This window comes from Notolepis coatsorum (genome assembly GCF_963971535.1).
Source record: "Notolepis coatsorum genome assembly, chromosome: 9".
NCBI lineage: Eukaryota > Metazoa > Chordata > Actinopteri > Aulopiformes > Paralepididae > Notolepis > Notolepis coatsorum.
In genome coordinates, this window is record NC_140173.1 from 141,947,286 (window position 1) to 141,969,033 (window position 21,748).

At 42.6% G+C, this 21,748-nt stretch overlaps 1 protein-coding gene across 1 annotated transcript in view; it reads left to right on the forward strand.

Moving 5' to 3' along the window:
- Window positions 1-21,748, forward strand: part of khdrbs2 (KH domain containing, RNA binding, signal transduction associated 2) — a 270,777-nt gene that overhangs the window by 45,601 nt on the left and 203,428 nt on the right. The window contains exon 2 of the mRNA XM_084321769.1: window positions 9,928-10,076. Coding sequence (XP_084177895.1) covers window positions 9,928-10,076 — 149 coding nt within the window. The remainder of the gene's footprint in view (window positions 1-9,927; window positions 10,077-21,748) is intronic.

Sequence of the window (21,748 nt, forward strand, 5' to 3'; positions counted from 1 at the left end):
CTTTGTTGATTTAGAGAGGAAATGTGTTGTCAGACAGCACATTATTATATACAGACGTGTGGAGGCTGGAGCATACAGTAGCCTGTGTGATACCGTCAGAATAATGGGGAAACGTGGATGCGGCTGGGTGGTGTAGAGGTCTAAGCGCTCGCCCACCACCACAGAGACCTGGGGCTCTTAGTGCTGCCAGACACACTTTAGTCTTAGTGCTGCCAGACACACTTTAGTCTTAGTGCTGCCAGACACACTTTAGTCTTGGTGCTGCCAGACACACTTTAGTCTTAGTGCTGCCAGACACACACATTATCTTCTGAAATGGAAACAGAAAGATTGTTATAAAAAAGAAAAACAGATGGTAACCCTGTACATGTTTTGTATTACTACTAACGCAATACCAAGTAAACATTTTTAAATAATAATTACAAAGAAATGATAATTATTATGTTCTGACTCACTTCAGATGTACATTTAAATGAGGATATTTTTTTATATTAATAAACACCAGGACAGCTGGGCAGGTCATATGCCTTTTGCTTTAGAATTTTAATAACTTAGAACAAAACTCCCTCCTTTTTCTAAAAATGTGTTCTTTAGACACCTGCAGAATTTAGCCCTCAGACGCTGTGGTTTTCAGTCACATAAACACCTCCCCCCACCTCTGCCCCCGCCCTCTCCTCTCCCTCATTCACTGAGGAGAGGACGACTGATGGCGCTGTTAGTGTCAAATCAACTGAGCCAGTGTTTCTTGATTGCCCACTCTGTGGCTTTTGTCCCCTGGACAAAAGCTTTGCAAATCCTTTGTGGATAAAACAATACAAGGAAGGCCAAGGGGGAAAGGCTCTATTCTGTCAGGTAGTTTGACCTCTCAGCATTCCAAGGAAGGACGCTAGGCCAGCTGTTCTAGCGTTAATTGATTAAATGATTGCATCTGTGTGGCTTTGCCTCTCGTTAAGTAGTGCACTTGTTTCAATGCCAGGGAGCTGAGTACTGGTCATGGGCTATTGAGAACCTAACACATAGTATACACGACGAGGCAGATGGAGGTTAAGCTATAAAAAGGTGCATGATGCATACCATCAAAAACAACGTATAACAAAACAGCCATTAATTAATCATTGGATGAGTACAAACACAGTCATGATCAACTTCATCATCATTAGCATCACTCACCAATTTCCTGCCATAATGGTAAAAAGAACTGCAGCAGTATTATTATTTCACAGTTCCAGTTTTGTCCATATTGAACCCCTTTAGCTGCTCAGGAGGAGCAGTTATATATCGTATAGCTTACGCTCTGTGCTCTAGTGCAGTGGTTCCCAAAGTCGGGGTCGCGACCCAAAGGTGGGCCGCGAGCAGCCACGGGTGGGCCGCGAGATGATTAAAAAAAAAAAAAAAAAATCTTTATTTTTTTATTTACATTTTTTTTGTCAGGCCACTGAACTTAGAAGCAGGCCAGGACAATGTTTCTAGTTGTATTCTAAAATTCTATGTATTCTAAAATGATATTAACTTAATAAATAAACAAAAACGAAAAATCTACTTATTTCAACGAACATTTCAAACTAAATAACAGATTATGCACATAAAACGCTGAAAACAACCGAAGCAACAATAGTATTTTAATGAGGCTATTATTATTATCATTATTATTTTGCAACAAGTTAGCCCTCTCATAAATAGCACATATAAATGAATAACTAACTTGAACTAACTTAATAGGATTGAAGTGATATTTGGCTTAAAAAATCGGTCGCCTGGCAAAAAAAAAAAAAGGCCAGACGATGTGCATTGGGCCGCGGCTCTCTGACGCCTTATTTTCTGGGCCCCGGCCTGAAAAGTTTGGGAACCCCTGCTCTAGTGGAACATATCCCATATCCAGTCTAATACTGAATAAATTTCTTCACATGTACACACCCATCCGCCTGGCCACACCCCCATCCGCTCCTCTACATAAGCGGGGATGTGGCCATACCAACAGCTCCTTCCTTATTTTCACCACCGACAAGTGTCTGTATACACCACTTGAGTTTAGTGCCGAAATAGTCGGAAAGGAGCTACGTTGAAGAGAAGGAGCTGCGTTGACATTATATCTTTGTTCTCTCTCTCACTATTTTCGAGGAAATACAGCGATAATGTCTTCGCCACCGGAGTGTCTAGAGGATGATGATCATTCTGACTTCCACCGGCGCTTCGTATTAGGGGCTCGCGTTGCTGAGCAATCCCCGCCGTCATTACCTCCGGCTCTGCAGTTGGACACTTTGCTTGGGAGGCGCTCGGCCGTGTGAGGGCTGACGGCCTCTCTGGGGCGGGTGATGTTTTTGCGACGCGGGCGCCAGGTGTGTCGGTTGTGGGGGGAACGGCTACACAGCTTACGAAGGCCGGCTATAAAGAGGCAGCAGCTATAAAGAGGCAGCATCTATAAAGAGGCATCAGCTATAAAGAGTTAGCAATTATAAAGAGTTAGCATCTATAAAGAGGCAGCAGCTATAAAGAGTTAGCAGCTATAAAGACTTAGCAGCTATAAATAGGCAGCAGCTATAAAGAGGCAGCAGCTATAAAGAGTTAGCAGCTATAAAGAGTTAGCAGCTATAAAGAGGCAGCAGCTATAAAGAGTTAGCAGCTATAAAGAGTTAGCAGCTATAAAGAGGCAGTACCTATAAAGAGTTAGCAGCTATAAAGAGGCAGCATCTATAAAGAGGCATAAGCTATAAAGAGTTAGCAGCTATAAAGAATTAGCAGCTATAAAGAGGCAGCAGCTATAAAGAGGCAGCATCTATTGTCACATACCAAAGTCTTATGACTATATAAGATATAAGCTGAAGCGGGCTGTATGTGAAAACCAGCCCCTCCAGTAGTGCACTAAGCACAGTCCCGGGCAGGTAAGAAAATAAACACAAGGCGCTTTTCCAAATAGTAAATTATATTTATTATCCTGTGGTAGGAATTCAAACCTCCACTTGATATGTATATAGGTGAGAGGGAAATAAAACCCCACAACACATAGACGAACAGGGAAAAGGGTAATGGGAGAACAAGCAAGGTAAACGTACTAGAGGGGTATATGGTAATAATATAATATAATACAATATGACAAAATATAATATGATATGATATAAAGTAAACTAAATAAGCGCCCACGGACACTAACCAACCAGCCAGAGGTTGGTACTGGGAAACCCCCAGCAAAACGTACCAAAGGTACAAGTCCACACTCAGTGGAAATAGGCCTAAAGCCAACAAGAGAATACTCACTCCAGTAGAGAAGTGGCGCAGAGGCCAACAATATCTATATATATATACAGTACTTGATCCACACGAAGTAGTAAATAAGCACAGTATCGTTCCACAACAGTGGCAAACAATGGCAACCCCACTCCACTCTGGTCACTGGCAATTGACAGAATGAGGTGCCCCGATGTGTGTCATCTCCCCCTCTATATCCACCCATCTCCACTGCCTGTCTGGAAGTACACCAACCAGGTGCAACCAATCCAATCAGGGAGATGAGTGGCATCTGCGAAACAAAAACAGGAGATTAGGAGATGACACAACATCACACATACAAAACAACACATTAAATATATTACCCTGATGTTACATGGTGTTAAAATATATGGCAATAATGATAATGAACAACCCACGTACGTGACACTATAAAGAGGCATCAGCTATAAAGAGTTAGCAGCTATAAAGAGTTAGCAGCTATAAAGAGGCAGCAGCTATAAAGAGTTAGCAGCTATAAAGAGGCAGCAGCTATAAAGAGGTAGCAGCTATAAAGAGGCAGCATCTATAAAGAGTTAGCAGCTATAAAGAGTTAGCAGCTATAAAGAGTTAGCAGCTATAAAGAGGCGGCAGCTATAAAGAGTTAGCAGCTATAAAGAGGCAGCAGCTATAAAGAGTTAGCAGCTATAAAGAGGCAGCAGCTATAAAGAGTTAGCAGCTATAAAGAGGCAGCAGCTATAAAGAGGCAGCAGCTATAAAGAGTTAGCAGCTATAAAGAGTTAGCAGCTATAAAGAGTTAGCAGCTATAAAGAGTTAGCAGCTATAAAGAGTTAGCAGCTATAAAGAGGCAGCAGCTATAAAGAGTTAGCAGCTATAAAGAGGCAGCAGCTATAAAGAGGTAGCAGCTATAAAGAGGCAGCAGCTATAAAGAGTTAGCAGCTATAAAGAGTTAGCAGCTATAAAGAGGCATCAGCTATAAAGAGTTACCAGCTATAAAGAGGCAGCAGCTATAAAGAGGTAGCAGCTATAAAGAGTTAGCAGCTATAAAGAGGCAGCAGCTATAAAGAGGTAGCAGCTATAAAGAGGCAGCAGCTATAAAGAAGTAGCAGCTATAAAGAGTTAGCAGCTATAAAGAGGCAGCAGCTATAAAGAGGTAGCAGCTATAAAGAGGCAGCAGCTATAAAGAGTTAGCAGCTATAAAGAGTTAGCAGCTATAAAGAGGCATCAGCTATAAAGAGTTACCAGCTATAAAGAGGCAGCAGCTATAAAGAGGTAGCAGCTATAAAGACGTACAGTAGCAGCTATAAAGAGGCAGCAGCTATAAAGAGTTAGCAGCTATAAAGACGTACAGTAGCAGTACACTTGGTTTAGTTGTATCAGTAGCTCTTCTTACTGTAGTTTTCTTAGATTACATTTAAACGTGAGCCACTATACATTTTTGGACAGATTATCAACCTCGATAATTAACACATTAATATCTCCCATTATCTCTAAAGCACAGTGTCAACGTATTGTTTGGGAACCCTTGAAACTGTACTTCTCGGTTATATTTTTTTTTTTACTTCTTTTCACTTGACACTGTGGCAGATATACAGTTATTATGCAACACTGTGCCTAAGGCCTAGTCAGAGATGTTTCAATGTGTCTGAATATGTATGGGTGTGCTGGTTGTTAGGTTGTGTGAGTGTGTGTGTGAGAGTGTGCATGCGTGCATGTGTGCAAGATTGCGTGTGTGTGTGTGTGTCTGTGTGTGTGTTGGGTGTGGAGTTGAAACTATAATCTATTTAAATAACATGTTGCTTCTCCTCTGAGACGGGGGTGTGAGGGTGAAGCAGATTAAATCTCTAACAAACTGTATTTGTTTTTTGTTTTTCTAAAGAAAAACGGTGTTTGACTTTAATTTCCCAGAGACGTGGTTTAATTTATTTCCAACATGTTCACAGAGGATGCTGGCTGTTTTTATAATGGTCATTGTAACAAGGCACACTATGCCATGGGAACCGCGGAAAACACAAGTAGGCCCGTTCAAAACTTTTAATTTCACTTACACAGCCCCCAGTGATCAACAAACCATATATTTATTCCACTGTGCCTTTGAGCCTGCATTATGCTGATGTTATGAGAGAGTGTGAGTTTAGAGAGAGATTGTGAACCCCAGGACACGGCTACAACAAACAGCTATACAGATAACTTGCTTGTTTATAATAGAGAATTGCAAGGCCAAGTATTTGCTCATCCTTCGGATGAGACGCTAAACCGAGGTCCTGACTGAATCCCGGTCGTTAAAGAACCCAGGACGCCTATCGCAAAGAGTAGGGGGTTCCCCGACATTCCTGGCCAAATTCCCAATCAGGTCTCTGACATCAAGGCCACCTAATCATCCCTTCCCCTTAATTAATCCCTGTCTCCTGAGCCGTTCAGCCATTGTGTAGTGTTATGTATGTGTGCCTGGTGCCAGTGTATGGCAGCCATTGAGCCTGCGTAGCCCAAGGATGGGTGCTACCAGTGGTGGTGAAGGAGGCAATTTCCACCCTACATTGTGGGGAGCGCTTTGAGTGTCTAGAAAAGCGCTATATAAATGTAATTCATTATTATTATTATTATTATTATTATTATTATTATTATTATTATTATAAGTATTTGCCCCTGTTGAAGGTTGAGGAGCTGCCATGGCTGGACCTGGATCTTACACAAAATGCGTGTTAGAGAAAACAATAACCGTCACTCTTAACCAAGTTATGCTACCATTCCCAGGGATTCACGACAGTAATAGTGCAGCACTTTGGAAGGAACAGATGCACGCCAGACGTGTGCTGCTACAGTATGTGCAGATCTTAGGGAATAAGAGGATTGAGAGGTCTTTGAAAACACTTAACCTGGAGCCTTTGGAAGCCGCCTTGGGTATACCATACACACGCCGTGGCAGGTGTTGTTGGTATGAGTAAGCATTCTGATTCCCCTGACATCACACTGGGAATTTGAAAGATAATCCAACGTATGATGACGATGATGGTGATTTATCTACGGCGTGATTCCTAAATGGTTTGTTAGTGCCTTGTCAACAGGATTGAAGGAAGGGTTTGTTGTGAAGTCTTGTGACCACAAGTGTGCCAGAACTACGCTATGGCGATGTTAAAAGTGCTATGGATAACATTCAGCTGAATAGATGTCGCACTAGAGCACCAGCGGGTCATTTATCCAAACGGGTGCATTCCACGCGGGGAAATGGGAAGTAGGGAGGGGATACATTGCACGCGACATGTAAACAACAACATTCATTTTCGACCTGCAAATCTTTTTAATGATAAAACATTTAAAAAAAATGTATTTGAGGAGCGGGGCAATACTTTTATTCTGCACCTTTCTAAAAGCTCTGTGGGTGTATTATCTAAAAAGATAAAAGAAAGAAAGATTACTCTACATAAAAATGTTATCTACAGCACCTTTAATTAAATGCTCCAGTCCCACACACCGGCTCCACACTTCTAACACTATATAATCTGCAGCGTGACAACCACGTTTCCTGCCTAGATCAATACAATACCTATCTTAAAGACATTTGCTGCACCGCGCCTGCAAGATAAATCTGTTCAAAGCTTCCACCAACAAAAGGGAAAAAAATTAAGTGAATCAAAAGGAGCCTAAATTATACGATTATGGATTCACTCTGACCACCATGTCTACGTCCACTGCTGCAGATCCGTGAGGCGTGAGAAAGCGATAACTGAAATGGTTTTCATTTAAATGTTTAAAACATTTTCTGTGAACATTCATGACCTATTGATGCTGGTGACCCCATGACCTTTCTTCTAGCGCTGCCATCAGGCAAAACTTAGACATCTCCACATCATGGACAAGAACACATTTGCAATAAGGACCTATGAAGTCCACTATAATGGATTTTCTGCCATTTTGAGTTATTTTAAAATCCCCTTTTCCCTTCTCCTCCTGGGCTGTTCACCTGATCTCACCAATCAGCATCGGAGGACCAGAGTGTCTAAATGTAGCATTTAGAGATAGTTGAGGGACCAAACCGCATGCCTTCTTCTCGTCAGTGCTCGTGTTCAACTCCATTCTCACACAGAGGCAAATTTTATCGAGCAAGAATTACTACTTTACTATTATGCTACAAGGTAACCTACTGTGTCTATCTATTTGTCTATCTATCTATTTGTCTATCTATCTATTTGTCTATCTATCTATTTGTCTGTCTATCTATCTATCTATCTATCTATCTATCTATCTATCTATCTATCTATCTATCTATCTATCTATCTATCTATCTATCTATCTATCTATCTATCTATCTATCTATCTATCTATCTTTTGTATATTGTATATACAGTGTTTGGTCTTTATTCGTTTACTTTTTACTGTATGAAGCACAATCTCAGGAGGAGGATCATACAGAACCAAGCATTTCACTATAATGTACATGTACCAAATAAATGTGACAAATACAACAAAACTTGAAACTTTAACTATTTGGGTTGGGTAGGGGGGGTGACACACTGTACACTGTACATTGGAATACTGACAAAGCCATACTTGGTCATTTACTGTACAACTGGGTTAGGACATTTGTAGGGGCCAGTTTAGAATTGCAGTCTCCCATAGGTGTTCTATGAGAGTGGTTTTGAATGTGGGTAGGGATTCACATTCCTTTACAGCTGTGGGTAGGGCGTTCCACATTGATGTGGCATAATTGCGAAACGTGTTTAGTCCCTTGTTTGAGCCGAATCTGGGTTTAACATGATTTGTGGAGCTCCCTCTGGTGTTGTGGTCGTGGTATTCACTGACGAAAGTCTTTCTCTGGTCTGCATCCCCTTAACAATTGTATGTATTGAGCTGTACTGTACTGTACCCATTCTGCAATCTGTTAATAAACTTTTCAATCAATCAATCAATCAATCAATCAAAACATTATCACTTACCCTTAGCTGCCAGTGTCATACCCTTCCTGCTGACTCGTTTGAAATGACTAAATGTAAATGTAATTATCAGTGTTCTGTCGCCGCCGGGCTGCATTTCTCAGGTCGGGACAGATATGTTGAACTCTGACAGCTAATGTCCTCCCCCTCATCTCATTACAATAGGATTACATTTCCTCTGACAAAGCCTGACAAAGCACTGTAGCAGACCTGGGTGAGTGCCAGGTAAAGGTGTGACAACAAACACTATATGGTCCAGTCCACACAGTACTCAATGTACTGTATTGCTGCTGTTGGGGCGAAAAAATCACCACTTTTGGTCATCTTTATAGTTTTTACTTAAAGGTGCTATAGATAACGTTTTTGATGTAATCTTTTAAAAAAAATACACCCACAGAGCTCTTAGAAAGGTGCAGAATAAAATGATTGCTTTCCCCCCCCCCCATACATTAAATGGTATAATGGTAATTTATAATTTATAATAAAAAAAACCTTTGGCTGGTCCAAAATGTATGTTGTTGTAACTTACATGTTGCCTGCATGTATCCCCTCCGCGTCTATTCTTTTACTAACGGATTTCAGTTCTGCGATCTGATTGGCCACTGACGTTTCTGGTGCGATCTGATTGGCCACTGACGTTTCTGGTCATGTGACATGTGCGCCCAATCGCGTGACGCGCCCATTTCCGCCTCAAACAGCAGCAAACTACCTAACGCCTAGTTTATCACTGGTTAAGCTTAGGCGACTCTTTCGAAGTTGGTTAAGGTTAGAGTTTGGAATCAGGGCTGGTGTTCTATTGCCCTGCTCTAAGACAAACTCTAACCTTAAATTAACCAACTTCGAAAGAGTGCCTAAGCCTAAGCTTAACCGGTGGCAGAAATTGCCGTCACACGATTGGCGCAACCAGAAACGTCAGTGGCCAATCAGAGCGCAGAACACGAACGCGGAACTGGAAATCCGTTAGTAAAAGAATTCAGGCATCCCCTCCCCTACTTCCCATTTTCCCACGTGGAATGGTAAATGCACCTGATTGGATAAACATGCTGCCAGTTGAGAGGTCCCCGTTTCTCTGCTCCTGTTTAAAAAAAAAAATGGCTTGCTTGTCAACTTTCAAACTAGTTTGACAATTTGATCTGAACTTAGTTTGATGGTACACTATACAATAATCACAATAATTATAATAAGCGCACACCATTGGGCGGCTAAGTGGCGCAGTGGGCAAGGCGCTCGCCACTAATGCAGGAGATGCTGGGTTCGAGCCCAGCTCTCGGCATTGCTACCAGCTTGGCTGGTCGTTCATACTAACGCAATTGGCAGCGTTAGGGGGGTGGGGATCGGACGTTGTGGACAGCGACTCCTACAGGTCGGTTGGTGCGCCTGCGCAGCAGAATCAGGAAGCGACGGGGGCGGCGTGTCCCTCCCACGCAAACCCTCGCCGCTGAGAGATTGCGCTGTGCAGGTGAAAAGATGCAACGGCTGCCTCCTCGAGTACCGGAGGGGACACGTGATGCAAGGCTTCGTCCACATTGCAGCCGGCCTGTGGGAGGCATGGCCTAACAGCGTTCGAGACAGGGGAGGGTAGAATTGGACAATACGAAATTAGGATGGGAGAAAAATAGAAAATGGGAGAAAAAGTAGATAAAAAATAAAACAAGCGCACACCCTTGTTTTGGTCTGACATGCTGATGCTCTAGTGTGACATCTAGTGGCTGAATGTTATCCATAGCACCTTTAAATTTAACTTCCGTCTAATCATCTGTTCTGTTGCCTCTAGAAATTGAGAAGTTCGAGGAGGATGATTTGACGAAGGACGGCGTAAACGATGGGAAAGAGGGCGACATGAAGAAATACCTGGATATCATCAGTAATAAAAACGTCAAGCTCTCCGAGAGAGTCCTCATCCCAGTTCAACAGTACCCCAAGGTAAGCTAACCCTCATACCACGCAACAGACAGTCACTGGCCCCAAAACCAATCGCACCCCCCCCCCCCACCCTGCTATTATGTGTTCCAGAGGAGAAGAAACCAAAGAAAACAGAGTTGAGTTGAGTTTAAACGAACACGCCAACATTATGGCAAATTCGCTTACCGTCTGTCTACTCCAGAGTCCAGAGTCAGATGTTAAATGGTGTTAAACCCCACTCTGCTCATACATGTTTTGATTGCCACCTTAAAGGATAACTCCACTTTTTTTTTTAAATTATCTTATTTAACATCTTCCCTGGAGTTAGACAAGAAGATACATACCTTTTTTGTCTCTGTGCGTGCATTTTAGCTTTGGGAATAGACGCTCCGTTAGCATAGCTTAGCTTCATCACTGGAAGTGGGGGAGGACAGTAGCCTTACAGTGCCTTACAGTGTATTGCAAGGTCTGACATTGACCAAACTTGATATGCATGACCTTGGTGGGCTCTAGGTCAACTCCTGAAAAGGGGGTCAATGTCAGACTTTGCAATCAAAAGTTAGGGGGCTAATAACCCTTGCCATAATTTCAGTGCGCCCCTAACTTTTGATTGCAAGGTCTGACATTGACCCCCTTTTCAGGAGTTGACCTAGAGCCCACCAAGGTCATGCATATCAAGTTTGGTCAATGTCAGACCTTGCAATACACTGTAAGGCACTGTAAGGCTACTGTCCTCCCCCACTTCCAGTGATGAAGCTAAGCTATGCTAACGGAGCGTCTATTCCCAAAGCTAAAATGCACGCACAGAGACAAAAAAGGTATGTATCTTCTTGTCTAACTCCAGGGAAGATGTTAAATAAGCTAATTTAAAAAAAAAGTGGAGTTATCCTTTAATGTGAGAAAACCATCTCATGAAGGTTGTATAGTTGTTGTTGTTGTTGTTGTTGTTGTTGTTGTTGTTGTTGTTGTTGTTGTTGTTGTTGTTGTTGTTTGTGTGAATTCAGCCCGAGGCCACTAAGGACTGGTTTTGAACTTCTGATGTATAATTAATGACTGAAGTGAAACCATGCGTTTCATGTCTGAAGGGGAGGAGGTTGATTGTAAAGGAGCAGGACAGACCCTTCTGTTAAAGGAACACAGCAACATTATGGTAATGTGCTTATCATCTTCTCCAGAGTCAGACACAAAGATAGATACCAAATTTCCTCTCTGTGTGTTCAGTAGCTATCCGGCTGCAAGCTAGCTTAGCTTAGCACAAATGAATGGAAGTGGATACGAACCACTAGCCTAGCTGTTGACCAAAAACACATCTCCCAGAGTTTTAAGCTAGGCCAGTGGTCCGTATCCTCTTCCATTCATTGCAGCTGGATAGCTTTCTACTGAACTCACAATTGCCTGACTCTGGAGAAGAAGACGGTGAGTGCATTTCACATAATGTTGATTATGTTCCTTTAATAATTCATACTCTGAATAGAGAATGACATGGAAATGGAATCGGGAGATACTGGGGGGTGTACATGTCTATCGGTTTGAAGGGGAACATGATGGTTGTCTACTGGATGTCCGTTAGTGATGTGAGGTGAGTGTTTTATGACCTGTTCCTGTACCGCTAGTATCACTCCTTATTTAGCACTGAAAACCACTCTGCTGCTAAAAGGTACACCTGGCTTTTTGCATATATTTTCTATTTACAGACATATTGATTATGAAATACACAGTCAATGTTACCACATGAGCTTTTGAATGGTTCTCTGGTGCGAACGAAGGGAACCGAGTCATACTTGGTGAGGGAGCCGGTATTTCATATAGAGGGTGGCATTTTGAAAACTGCAACATTGTATCATTCACCTCACTCTCAATCCAAGCACAGAATTCAGAGTTTCTTTTAATCCGACATTGCAACCATTGCAACAAGTACGATTCATTTACAATAGACCTATATCTTTTCATTCAAACTCTGGTGGATGCTTAATAGTCGACGCTTAATTTAACACTCATGTTGGATATCATACCGTACATACATTTGAACGATTTGAGGCTTTGCTTCCAGTATCTAAGTTTGAATATGATCCAAATCGTATTATTCTAGTGATTATTCCACATATAAACCAAAGATTTTGATTTAAGACTGATAAACCAAGTAACCCCCACTCGGTTGTTTTGAACGGTTCTTGGGAGGGAACGGAGCCAAAAGATCCGGCTGCGTAATTCCCATCACTAATGTCTTGCTCTGACAGTCCCCAACACTCACCGCACACGTCTTAAGTATTGTTAGCCGGCTTCTGTTCATTGTTTACTTATTTATTCATTTGCAGGGACACTGCTCATTAATCAACATGACATGTTGCCAAGTCTAATAGCCAGCTGGCTAATTCTCAACCTCGGCCGCCAGACGCTCCCGAAGAACCGTTAAAAGTGACAAGTTTGAAAAAAGACGAGACAAAAAGACACGAAGTAGAGCGCGGCGGGAAGCCGGCGTTGAAATAACATCGTTAACCCCGTGACGCCGTTTCGGCTCGTCTCACGCAAGGATGACGCGAAGCAGCGGGACGCTGATGCAATAACGGCAACAACAACCATCAAGCTTCAGCGCACGTACTGCATGCACGTGGAGCATCAGGAGGCCGGCGAGGGAGACGTGTTCATAACCACACACGCTAGCCATGCAGAGACCACTAGGCAATACAACACGGGACAAATGATCACAGCGGGCTGTGAAGTTTACCCGCTGTTCCCTGGGTTTGGTACGGTTGGGGTGTTTTGAGAGGTGTCTTCTGAGTGGGGGTCTGTTTGACCAGATAATACCATTATAATTACCCCCATGTGTCCATTACTGTTCCTATTACTGTCTTTGCTGTTATATATATTATAATGGCAGCATATCCTCAGACCCCCCCCCCCCCCCCCCAACCCCATGCACGCACACACACACACGCACACGCACGCACGCACGCACACACACACACACACACAGGCACGCACGCACGCACGCACGCACGCACGCACGCACGCACACACACACACACACACACACACACCGCACCCCCCACACATCATTACCGTGAATCAGAAGCTGACTGTCGGCTAGTCCCCTCCTGAACAGCCAGCGCTGCGGCAAAAATTGGGCCAAATATTCTGTCCCAAAACAACTTGCATAGCATTAACAATGCACCTCTGGCACAGGTGGGGTGTACTGGCCACACCTGCACTGTGCCCCCCCCCCCCAGTCATTCCCTTGGTCAGAGTGTGCTTAATTCACTGACTCCTGTGGTGGCTGTGGGGCACGGCGCTCCACCAAACCCAGCCCCGGCTGACACGGTGTGAGATCTGGGGACGTCGTCTAGAAACTTGATTTTCTTTTCTAAATAATAGCAGTCGGCCCGGCTGGCATCCGTCCGGCAGGGTTTCTGTTATTGGTTTTCAGTGAGGAAGACAGACAGACAGGAGAGTGAAGACAAGAGAACAGGGTACTGAGCTTATGCCGTCTCATAACACGATAACACAGCACCGTTTTCCCAGGAGAGCGTGCTATTCTAAGACAAGTGGTTCTCAACCTAGGGGTCGGGACAAAAATATGTAAGGGATAATGTATAGCTACGAGGTCATTGTTGCAAAATAATTGACCGACACGGAGTTTAAAATACCGAGCCGCCTCGGCGAGGTGTTTTAAACGTCAGTGAAGGTCAATTATTTTGCGATGATGACCGAGTATAGCTATACATTATCCCGCTTATTACATGGCTAACTTACTAACAATATACCTAATTAATTTGACAAATCGCAGTTGTTCTGTGGCTCTGTCAGCCCAAATAAAGTGATTATTATTATCGAGGGCAGCCGGCAGGTGTGTCTGATTGGCTGCACTGAAACAGTGTGTGTCAGTGGGGCTTGATTACTCCAGCTGCGAAAAACAATAATCACCGGTGGTTATCGAAAAATAATTCACCGCTGTCGGGGGCTATTGACCAATCACAAGCAAGCATTTCGGCGAATGTGAAAACGCCATGTAATAAATATAAATATATCATCAAGATTATAATCTTTAATTACGTTACGTTTTAATTACGTTAGCCTGAAAAGGAAAGTATAAATCCTTATTTTGTGTCAAAGTTCACCGTTCTGTCCATACTTGACTATGAAGGGACGGTTGCGAAAAGGCATATCCTCTGTTTTCAGGGATCACCAACCAAAAAGCTTGAGAACCACTGCTCTAGTCTAAGCCATGATTTATTTCTGTTATGTAAATGTATACATACAGTACATGGATCTGAGACACATTCACCTATTCGGGGGGTTCAGACGTACGTGTCGCTTGTCAAAGTTTCCCCTCAGCTGAGCGAAGTAAACGTTCCTCCCATCAAGCTAAGGCGGCGGTTACACCTTTCGTATCATCTTCGTATTGTTTTCATATGCGTATCGCCGCGACGTCGTGCGCCTCGAGTCACACTTTCGTTTTTTTTTTCGTTTTTGTCACCCGAGCACACTGATGTAGTACACTGCCAAAGCAGTAGGTGGCAGTAGGTGGCAAACATGAAGGCAATTTCAACCAATCAGAACGAATGTGCCAATACACTTCCTGGAAGCTCCAGCAAAGAAAATGTCAATAAGGCAGGCGCCTATGCCGCGCCACCATCTTGCCTATTTACTCAATGCAGCAATTCTTTTTCAGCAAAGCCTAATAAAAGTGCAATAAACAAAACGGATACATTCACTGTGTGTTCTGCCTGTCATTTGTTGATGAAACAAAACTAACATCAACACAAGTGACCATGACCACCAAGAGCGGATAGTTTAGTCTAAAAAACGATCGGTAGCATTGTTAGCTGCATGCTAACGTCAATGGAGTATGCCATTATAACAATATAGCATTGTGGCTAGAAGCTAACGTTAGCTCACGCTACTTAGCCAGCACCAAAACGGATGATATCGCGAGCTATCAGTAGTTAGATAACATTAGAGACAACGCTGTGTGTATTAAACAAAGGTGAATAGATGACTGGGCCATTTTGTTTAATGCTTGTTAAGTTGAAAGAGGAGCTCTGAGCTAACAGGGTCTGAATCCTGATAGCTCACGTTAGCCAGCTGCTCATGCAATCGGTAATGCTAGCAGAATGAATGGATGTAAACTTTATTTAACATATTGCATATGGGTACAATACAATACGGCTCAATACAAACAATTGTTAAGGGAATGCAGACTGTTGTAGCTTGGACTGGGGTCCTTATAACAATAACTTGACAACACATGGTAGCTGAAGCTATTTGGGACACAGAGCTATGTCCCAAACACACACACTGTTGTCACCGGAAGGGCACGCGATGGTATCTACTGCGCATGGGCGTTTTCGCAACAACGGCTAGCGTGCTGACTACACGCTGTTGTCGATTCATTTTTTTTGCGTATCTCCAAACGCAAACACAATTTTGCGTTTCAGCCGTATCCACAAAAAAACGCCAAAAAACGCATTTCTGTGTAATAGGGACATCAAACGTCGTCAAAAACGTATAAAAAAACGCCAGGAATACACTAGTCTAACCATGGCCTAAGTAAGCTGTGAGGGGCGTCGACCTAGCAAGCTAGAATTTGAGCTACCGTTTGACCCAATGGCCTTGTTTGTCACGTGACGGACGTTAGTGTCATGACTGTTGCTTTGTAGATAGTTCACTAGGAACATAGGCACACACACACACACACACACACACACACACACACACACACACACACACACACACACACACACACACACACACACACACATACACACACACACACACACACACACACACACACACACACACACACACACACACACACACACACACACACACACACACACACACACACACACACGCCGAGTCCGAATCCAAGTCATCAAGGTTGAGTCCACTCCACTCTGGCAGTCAAAGAGCTGACATACAAATAAAAAAGGTCTACATTAAATGACACAGCGGTCACCATTTCAAAGGGGGTTTATTTACTTTGTAACACAATAGCCAAACAAATGCACTAGCCATCAATCTTATGCCAAATGATTAGGGCCTATTACAAAAAAAACGAAAAGTAACAACTGTATGTATCAATTAACAAGTAGAGATGTTCCGATACCATTTTTCCCTTCCCGATCCGATTCCGATACCTAAGCTTTGGGTATCGGCCGATACCGATACTGATCCGATACCAGTACATACATTTTTAAATACTTTTTTTATATCCTACATAAATTATAAAAACTTTTTTTTTAATTTTTTTTTTGCTACTGTTTTATGTATACTGTTTTTTTTAAGTAATATCTAGAAAGTAATGGTATTTATTCAACAACGGGTGATTGTATAGATTAGTATTAGTATCATTAATTGACAACTATAATAACTTTCAAGGCACTCAAGGTCGCCGTACAACAATTTCTTTTAACTTTTTTTTAACTTTTTATTTTATTTTGGAGATCGATGTCATACTGTGACATTGAAATGAAAAAATATTTCATCAACTAAAATATTTAGTCAACAAAAATATTTCATCAACTAAAATATACAGTACGTCACACCCCGTGCCTCTCCCTGCCGTCTGCAAGTGGCTAATCTTGAGTTTCCGACCCCCCAGTAAGCTAACCATGGATAAATCCAGAAAAAGGAAAGTCTGAGGAAAATAGAGGGTTAAATTCAGCGTGGACAGATTAATTTGCTTTCACGACTAACAATGCAGGCTTACCTGTAGCCTATGCCTGATATGTGGTGTGAAATTTGCAAACAACGATTACTGTCATTTTGATTACTGTAGTTTGCCTGGTATGTAGCCTTGGTTAGTGGCTGCCCCACTAATGTTTTACATATAAAAACGCCACTGTGCATGCGTGCACGTGCGTGTGTGTGTGGGGGCCTCCACAAGAGTCTGGCCCAGAGGCTTCTGAATTCTTAATCTGGCTTTGCCTGTACCTCCCTTCACCCCTCCCCCATGCTGCTATGATGCATGAATTTCCCCAAGGGGATCAATAAAGGAATATCTTATCTTATCTTAATCTGGAAATGCAAGGAGAAACAGCCTGTGAAATAAACTATTTCAATTGACTTGAAAATTGGATTTATTGCAAACCTCGACATGAGGCAATTCTAACTCGGTAATTGTTGTGCCAATTAAACAAAATGATCAAATCTGCTGTAAGGTTTTGAACGTGATGTTTTAATTTTTTTGCTCCGAGGTGCTGGGGCACTTCTCAAATAGAGACGTGAGCATGATGTGTGTAGTCTCTCCTCTGTCTTTCTGCTCCTACATATGTTTTCCCATCCTGGCCTACTTTTTCTACTGCATATAGCTCCAGGAAATAAATCAGCATTGTTTGCTGAAATTAGGGCATGTTGCATAGTGCGTTCGATTCATGCCACAGGGGACACGTTGCATACAAATGTATTTGAGATGTGGGGGGGGGGGGGGGGGGGGGTCTTCTTGTGTTTGTTAATGCCAAACACTGGGTAACATCGGATATAGCACAACAAGAACACTTCTGCAACACTACAATAGCTGTTGTTATATGATATGTTGATATTATTTGCAACTTTAATAAACCCTTTCACTACCACACTACCTAATGGTTAACCCTTTCACTACCACACTTAATAGCCCAAGCTTTTATTTGCTTCATTCGCTGAACTCAGCTCGGCCTATATTTGGGACAGGTGTCTATATAGGAACTATATTTGGGACAGGCGTCTGTCTATATGGGAACTATATTTGGGACAGGTGTCTATATGGGAACTATATTTGGGACAGGCGTCTGTCTATATGGGAACTATATTTGGGACAGGCATGGGAACTCTATTTGGGACAGGTGTCTATAATGGGGCCGGCCTTTTAATTCCTTTCTCACAGAACTATTGCTCAGCAAAGATGTAAAGTATGATCAAATTGTTTACTTAAACCAGTATGAATATTACTTGTGTAAAGATTAGGCTATGGAATAACATATCAATTGCGAATTGTTCATTTGATCGGCACATCTAGGCCAACCTCTGCACTGAGAGAGAAAGAGAGAGAGAGAGAGAGAGATGGAGATGGAGAGAGAGAGAGCGAGAGCCTTGTATCAAACACATACCTCTCGTATCCACTGTAGTTGAGCCAACCATATCAAATCACACCGCTGTTTCATCCATAGCTACTGTATGATGTTGCTCTCCTGTGTCTTCCTTTTCTCATTCATCCGCCTGGAAAGATCTGACAGAATTCACCGGCTTGCCTGCCGTCTTCCCGGCTAACAGTTCTGTACGTGTTCTGACAGAAAAGTGACTGCGGTTGAGGAATATAATATATAATGCAGGACCTGAAGCCAAAGTTCTCCTCATCCCTGCTGTCACTCACGGTGGTGTAGAGATCTCTTCAGTCTCATCCTGACCATCCTGCTGGCGACTCTGAGACATCATGCTCTTGATCCACTCACATGTTGAGCTCCAGCTCATTTATTTTTGGGCTATCTGTATTTTTCACCCATCCCAATTAATTTAGTCATTATGCAAATTCCCTTTCTGGTCGCTTGAAGCCTTTTTACAACGCATCAGCGCACATGTCACATGACCTGGCCAATCAGAGCGCCGGAAACGCGGATGCGTTGTAAAAAGGCTACACGCTTCCTGGTCGTTGCGTGCATTGCCCCACTGTCGGCCTGGGGAGGGTGTAGAACGACCACATGTCTCCTCCGAGACATGTTTTTGGAGACTTTGTTGTCTTCCCTTTATTTTCCCTGTTTTATTGTATAGTTAACTTTTTGATTTGTGAAGTTGTTCTAATGCGTCTTGGAAACTGACATTTCTCCCATCATAATATGCATACATCTCCACTCCAAATAAAGAGTAGCTCATTGTTTTGAAAATCAACACCTGCCTATCGTCTTATCTGTTCTACACCGCACCTGGGTCCAACACACATACCGGACCGTAACAATACGCGACATATATCTATCTATTGTAACGAACCGTGTGTAAAACGGGGTTTGTCACAGTCCAAAAACCCACAAGAACTTGTAATTTCCACACACACTGTCTCTTTTGTTTACTTTATTTAACCACAAATAATAGCCAAACAAATACATGCACCAGCAGACTGCACATCCAAATGTCCCAGTCGCCACAAACGTACTACAGGCAAATAGAATGGTCAGACAGTCCGGGGGTCAATAACACAAAGGTGGTTCGTTGCCAGAAAAGGGATTATTCAAATACTCAGGTTTGTCGTCCAGTCGAGGGTCAGTACACAAGGAAGATTCGTAGCCGGTCCAGGGTCGATCACCTCCGTTCTCCTCTCTCCTTCTACCACCACACAATGTCACAAAACTCTGAATACAATAATCTCTTTCTCTCTCTACAACAACCACCAACACGCTCCAACTAACTCTCTCTACACTAGTGTTTTATGAATGGATGTGGTACCAGTGTGTGCATGTGAGATGGGTGTCAAACTAATTATGCGCAGGTGTAACCTATCCGTACTAATCAACTAGTGGGTGTGTCATGCATGGGTGTGTATGAGGTGTGTCTGCCTATGTGCTGTGCATACAAACGCTCCAGTTCCTCGCTCCATTCACCAATCGGCCAACATGCCTTTCCCCTCTCGCCGTATCCTGGCCATCTCGATTTGAGGCGTGACGCGACAGCATTGTCTCACCAGCCTGGAATTCCTTGACAGCGAGTGACGCGTTGCGAGTGCCACTCGCTGTAACGGTTCCAGGGAGGACAATGGGAACTTTGGTCACAAGGTGAACAGTGGTCTCCTACCTCCTACCATTGGTCTCATGGCGCCATCTGGCGGGCACCGCCAGATGGTGCAGGCTTTTCATAAAAGTAATAGAGTTAATTTCTTCATGTATGTTGTCCTGGGCTTTTCATTCCCTTGTTTAAATGTTGTCCTCCTGTCTGGTTGTTGTTTGTGATATTGCTTTGGGTGTTGTTGTGATATTGCTTTTGTGTTTAGTTTGGTGTTTAATTGTTTCTGTGTTTTGGACTGGCTGTGCCAGGTGTCAATTATAATTAGTCGTGTATTTAAGTGTGGGTCTGTCCTCACTCCTTTGTGGCGTCATTCCTCCGTGTTCCCGTACCTGTCGTGTCTGCTGTCGTCTTCCTTGCCCTGCTGTCTGTATTGAGTCTTAGTAAGTGTTTAGTATTCAATTTTTTATGCTCTTTGTTTTGTCGTGCATCAGTTTGCGTGTCTCTCTAGTGCCAGCTCGGCTGTGCCATTTGCTTTTGTTTTTTGGTCAGCTCGGCTGTGCCTTCGCTTTTGTTTTGGTACTTGTAATTTAGCCTTGCTCTCTTGGTTCTAAAATAAATAGAACACCACGTTTTTGTGACGAGCAACCACCGTCTCCGTTCTCCTGTCATTCTGCACCACCGTCTCCGTTCTCCTGTCATTCTGCAGTTCTGGGGCTCCTCCGTCATTCCGCATATTGGGTTCTTTTCTCCCCCAAATCCTAACAACTCGCTGTCACTTCCGGGTTTCCCCTCGCTGCAGATGACGCAGAGCCAAATTCCTGTGCCTCGACCTCTTTTTTTCAGTGGCATAACACGACGTTTGCCACACTATATAAACTATAACTATAAAATAAACAAGTTACTGTATAAAGGAACTATGAACTAAAATGATAAACTAAACATAATACACAACATATATTCTATCTATACAAAATATGCTATATAAATAACTATAGCCTATAGACTATAAACTAAAATGATAAACTAAACTATAGACTAAAAACAATACACAACATATATTCTATCTATATAAACTATAACTATAAACTATAAACTATAACTATAAACTAAATAAGTTATAAACTAAACTATGGACTAAACACAATACATAACGTATATTCTATATATACAAACTATAACTATAAACTAAATACGTTATAAACTAAACTATAGACTAAACACAATACACAACGTATATTCTATATATACAAACTATAAGTATAAACTGTAACTATAAACTAAATAAGTTATAAATGAACTATAAACTAAAATTATAAACTAAACATAATACACAACATATATTCTATCTATAAAAACGATGCTATATAAATAGCTATAGCCTATAGAGTAGACTATAAACTAAAACTATAAACTACTAAACACAATACACAACATATATTCGATCTATACAAACGTATACAATACAAGGTCCCTGACGAAGACAGGCAGGAGCACTTGGATTGGTCCCCGGGTGCGGTACCTCGCCAATGCCCTGTCTGCTCCCGGCTGCCCTTGGGGGGAAGGACGGTGGGATGGGTCAATCGCTATATGGGGGGGTGGGGGGTTTACGGCGCTGCGATCGTTACCAAAAGCATGTTTTAGGTTCGGTAAAATACGACACTGCGATCAATACAAAAGCATGTTTTAGGTTTGGTAAAATAGATCTAAAATAGACGTTACCTTTGTCAGAAGGTGCTCCAAAATTCATAATCCAGTAGTTCCATCGTGATCGCCATTACTGGTGTGCATTGGGCCTGGCTATAATGCGGAAAACAATAGGTTACCTCCTCGCAAATCGGCGACAGATGGCTGTGTGCTGCTTCACTTTGAGGGGGAGGGGATTCCTGCAGCCGGAGGTACTGAGAGACAACTGAGAGACCCAGTTAAAAAATTAGGCGATACTGCCACATGTCGGGATTCGATCGTCATTGCAATTATAACCTAGGCAGCAGTGCCAGGGAGAC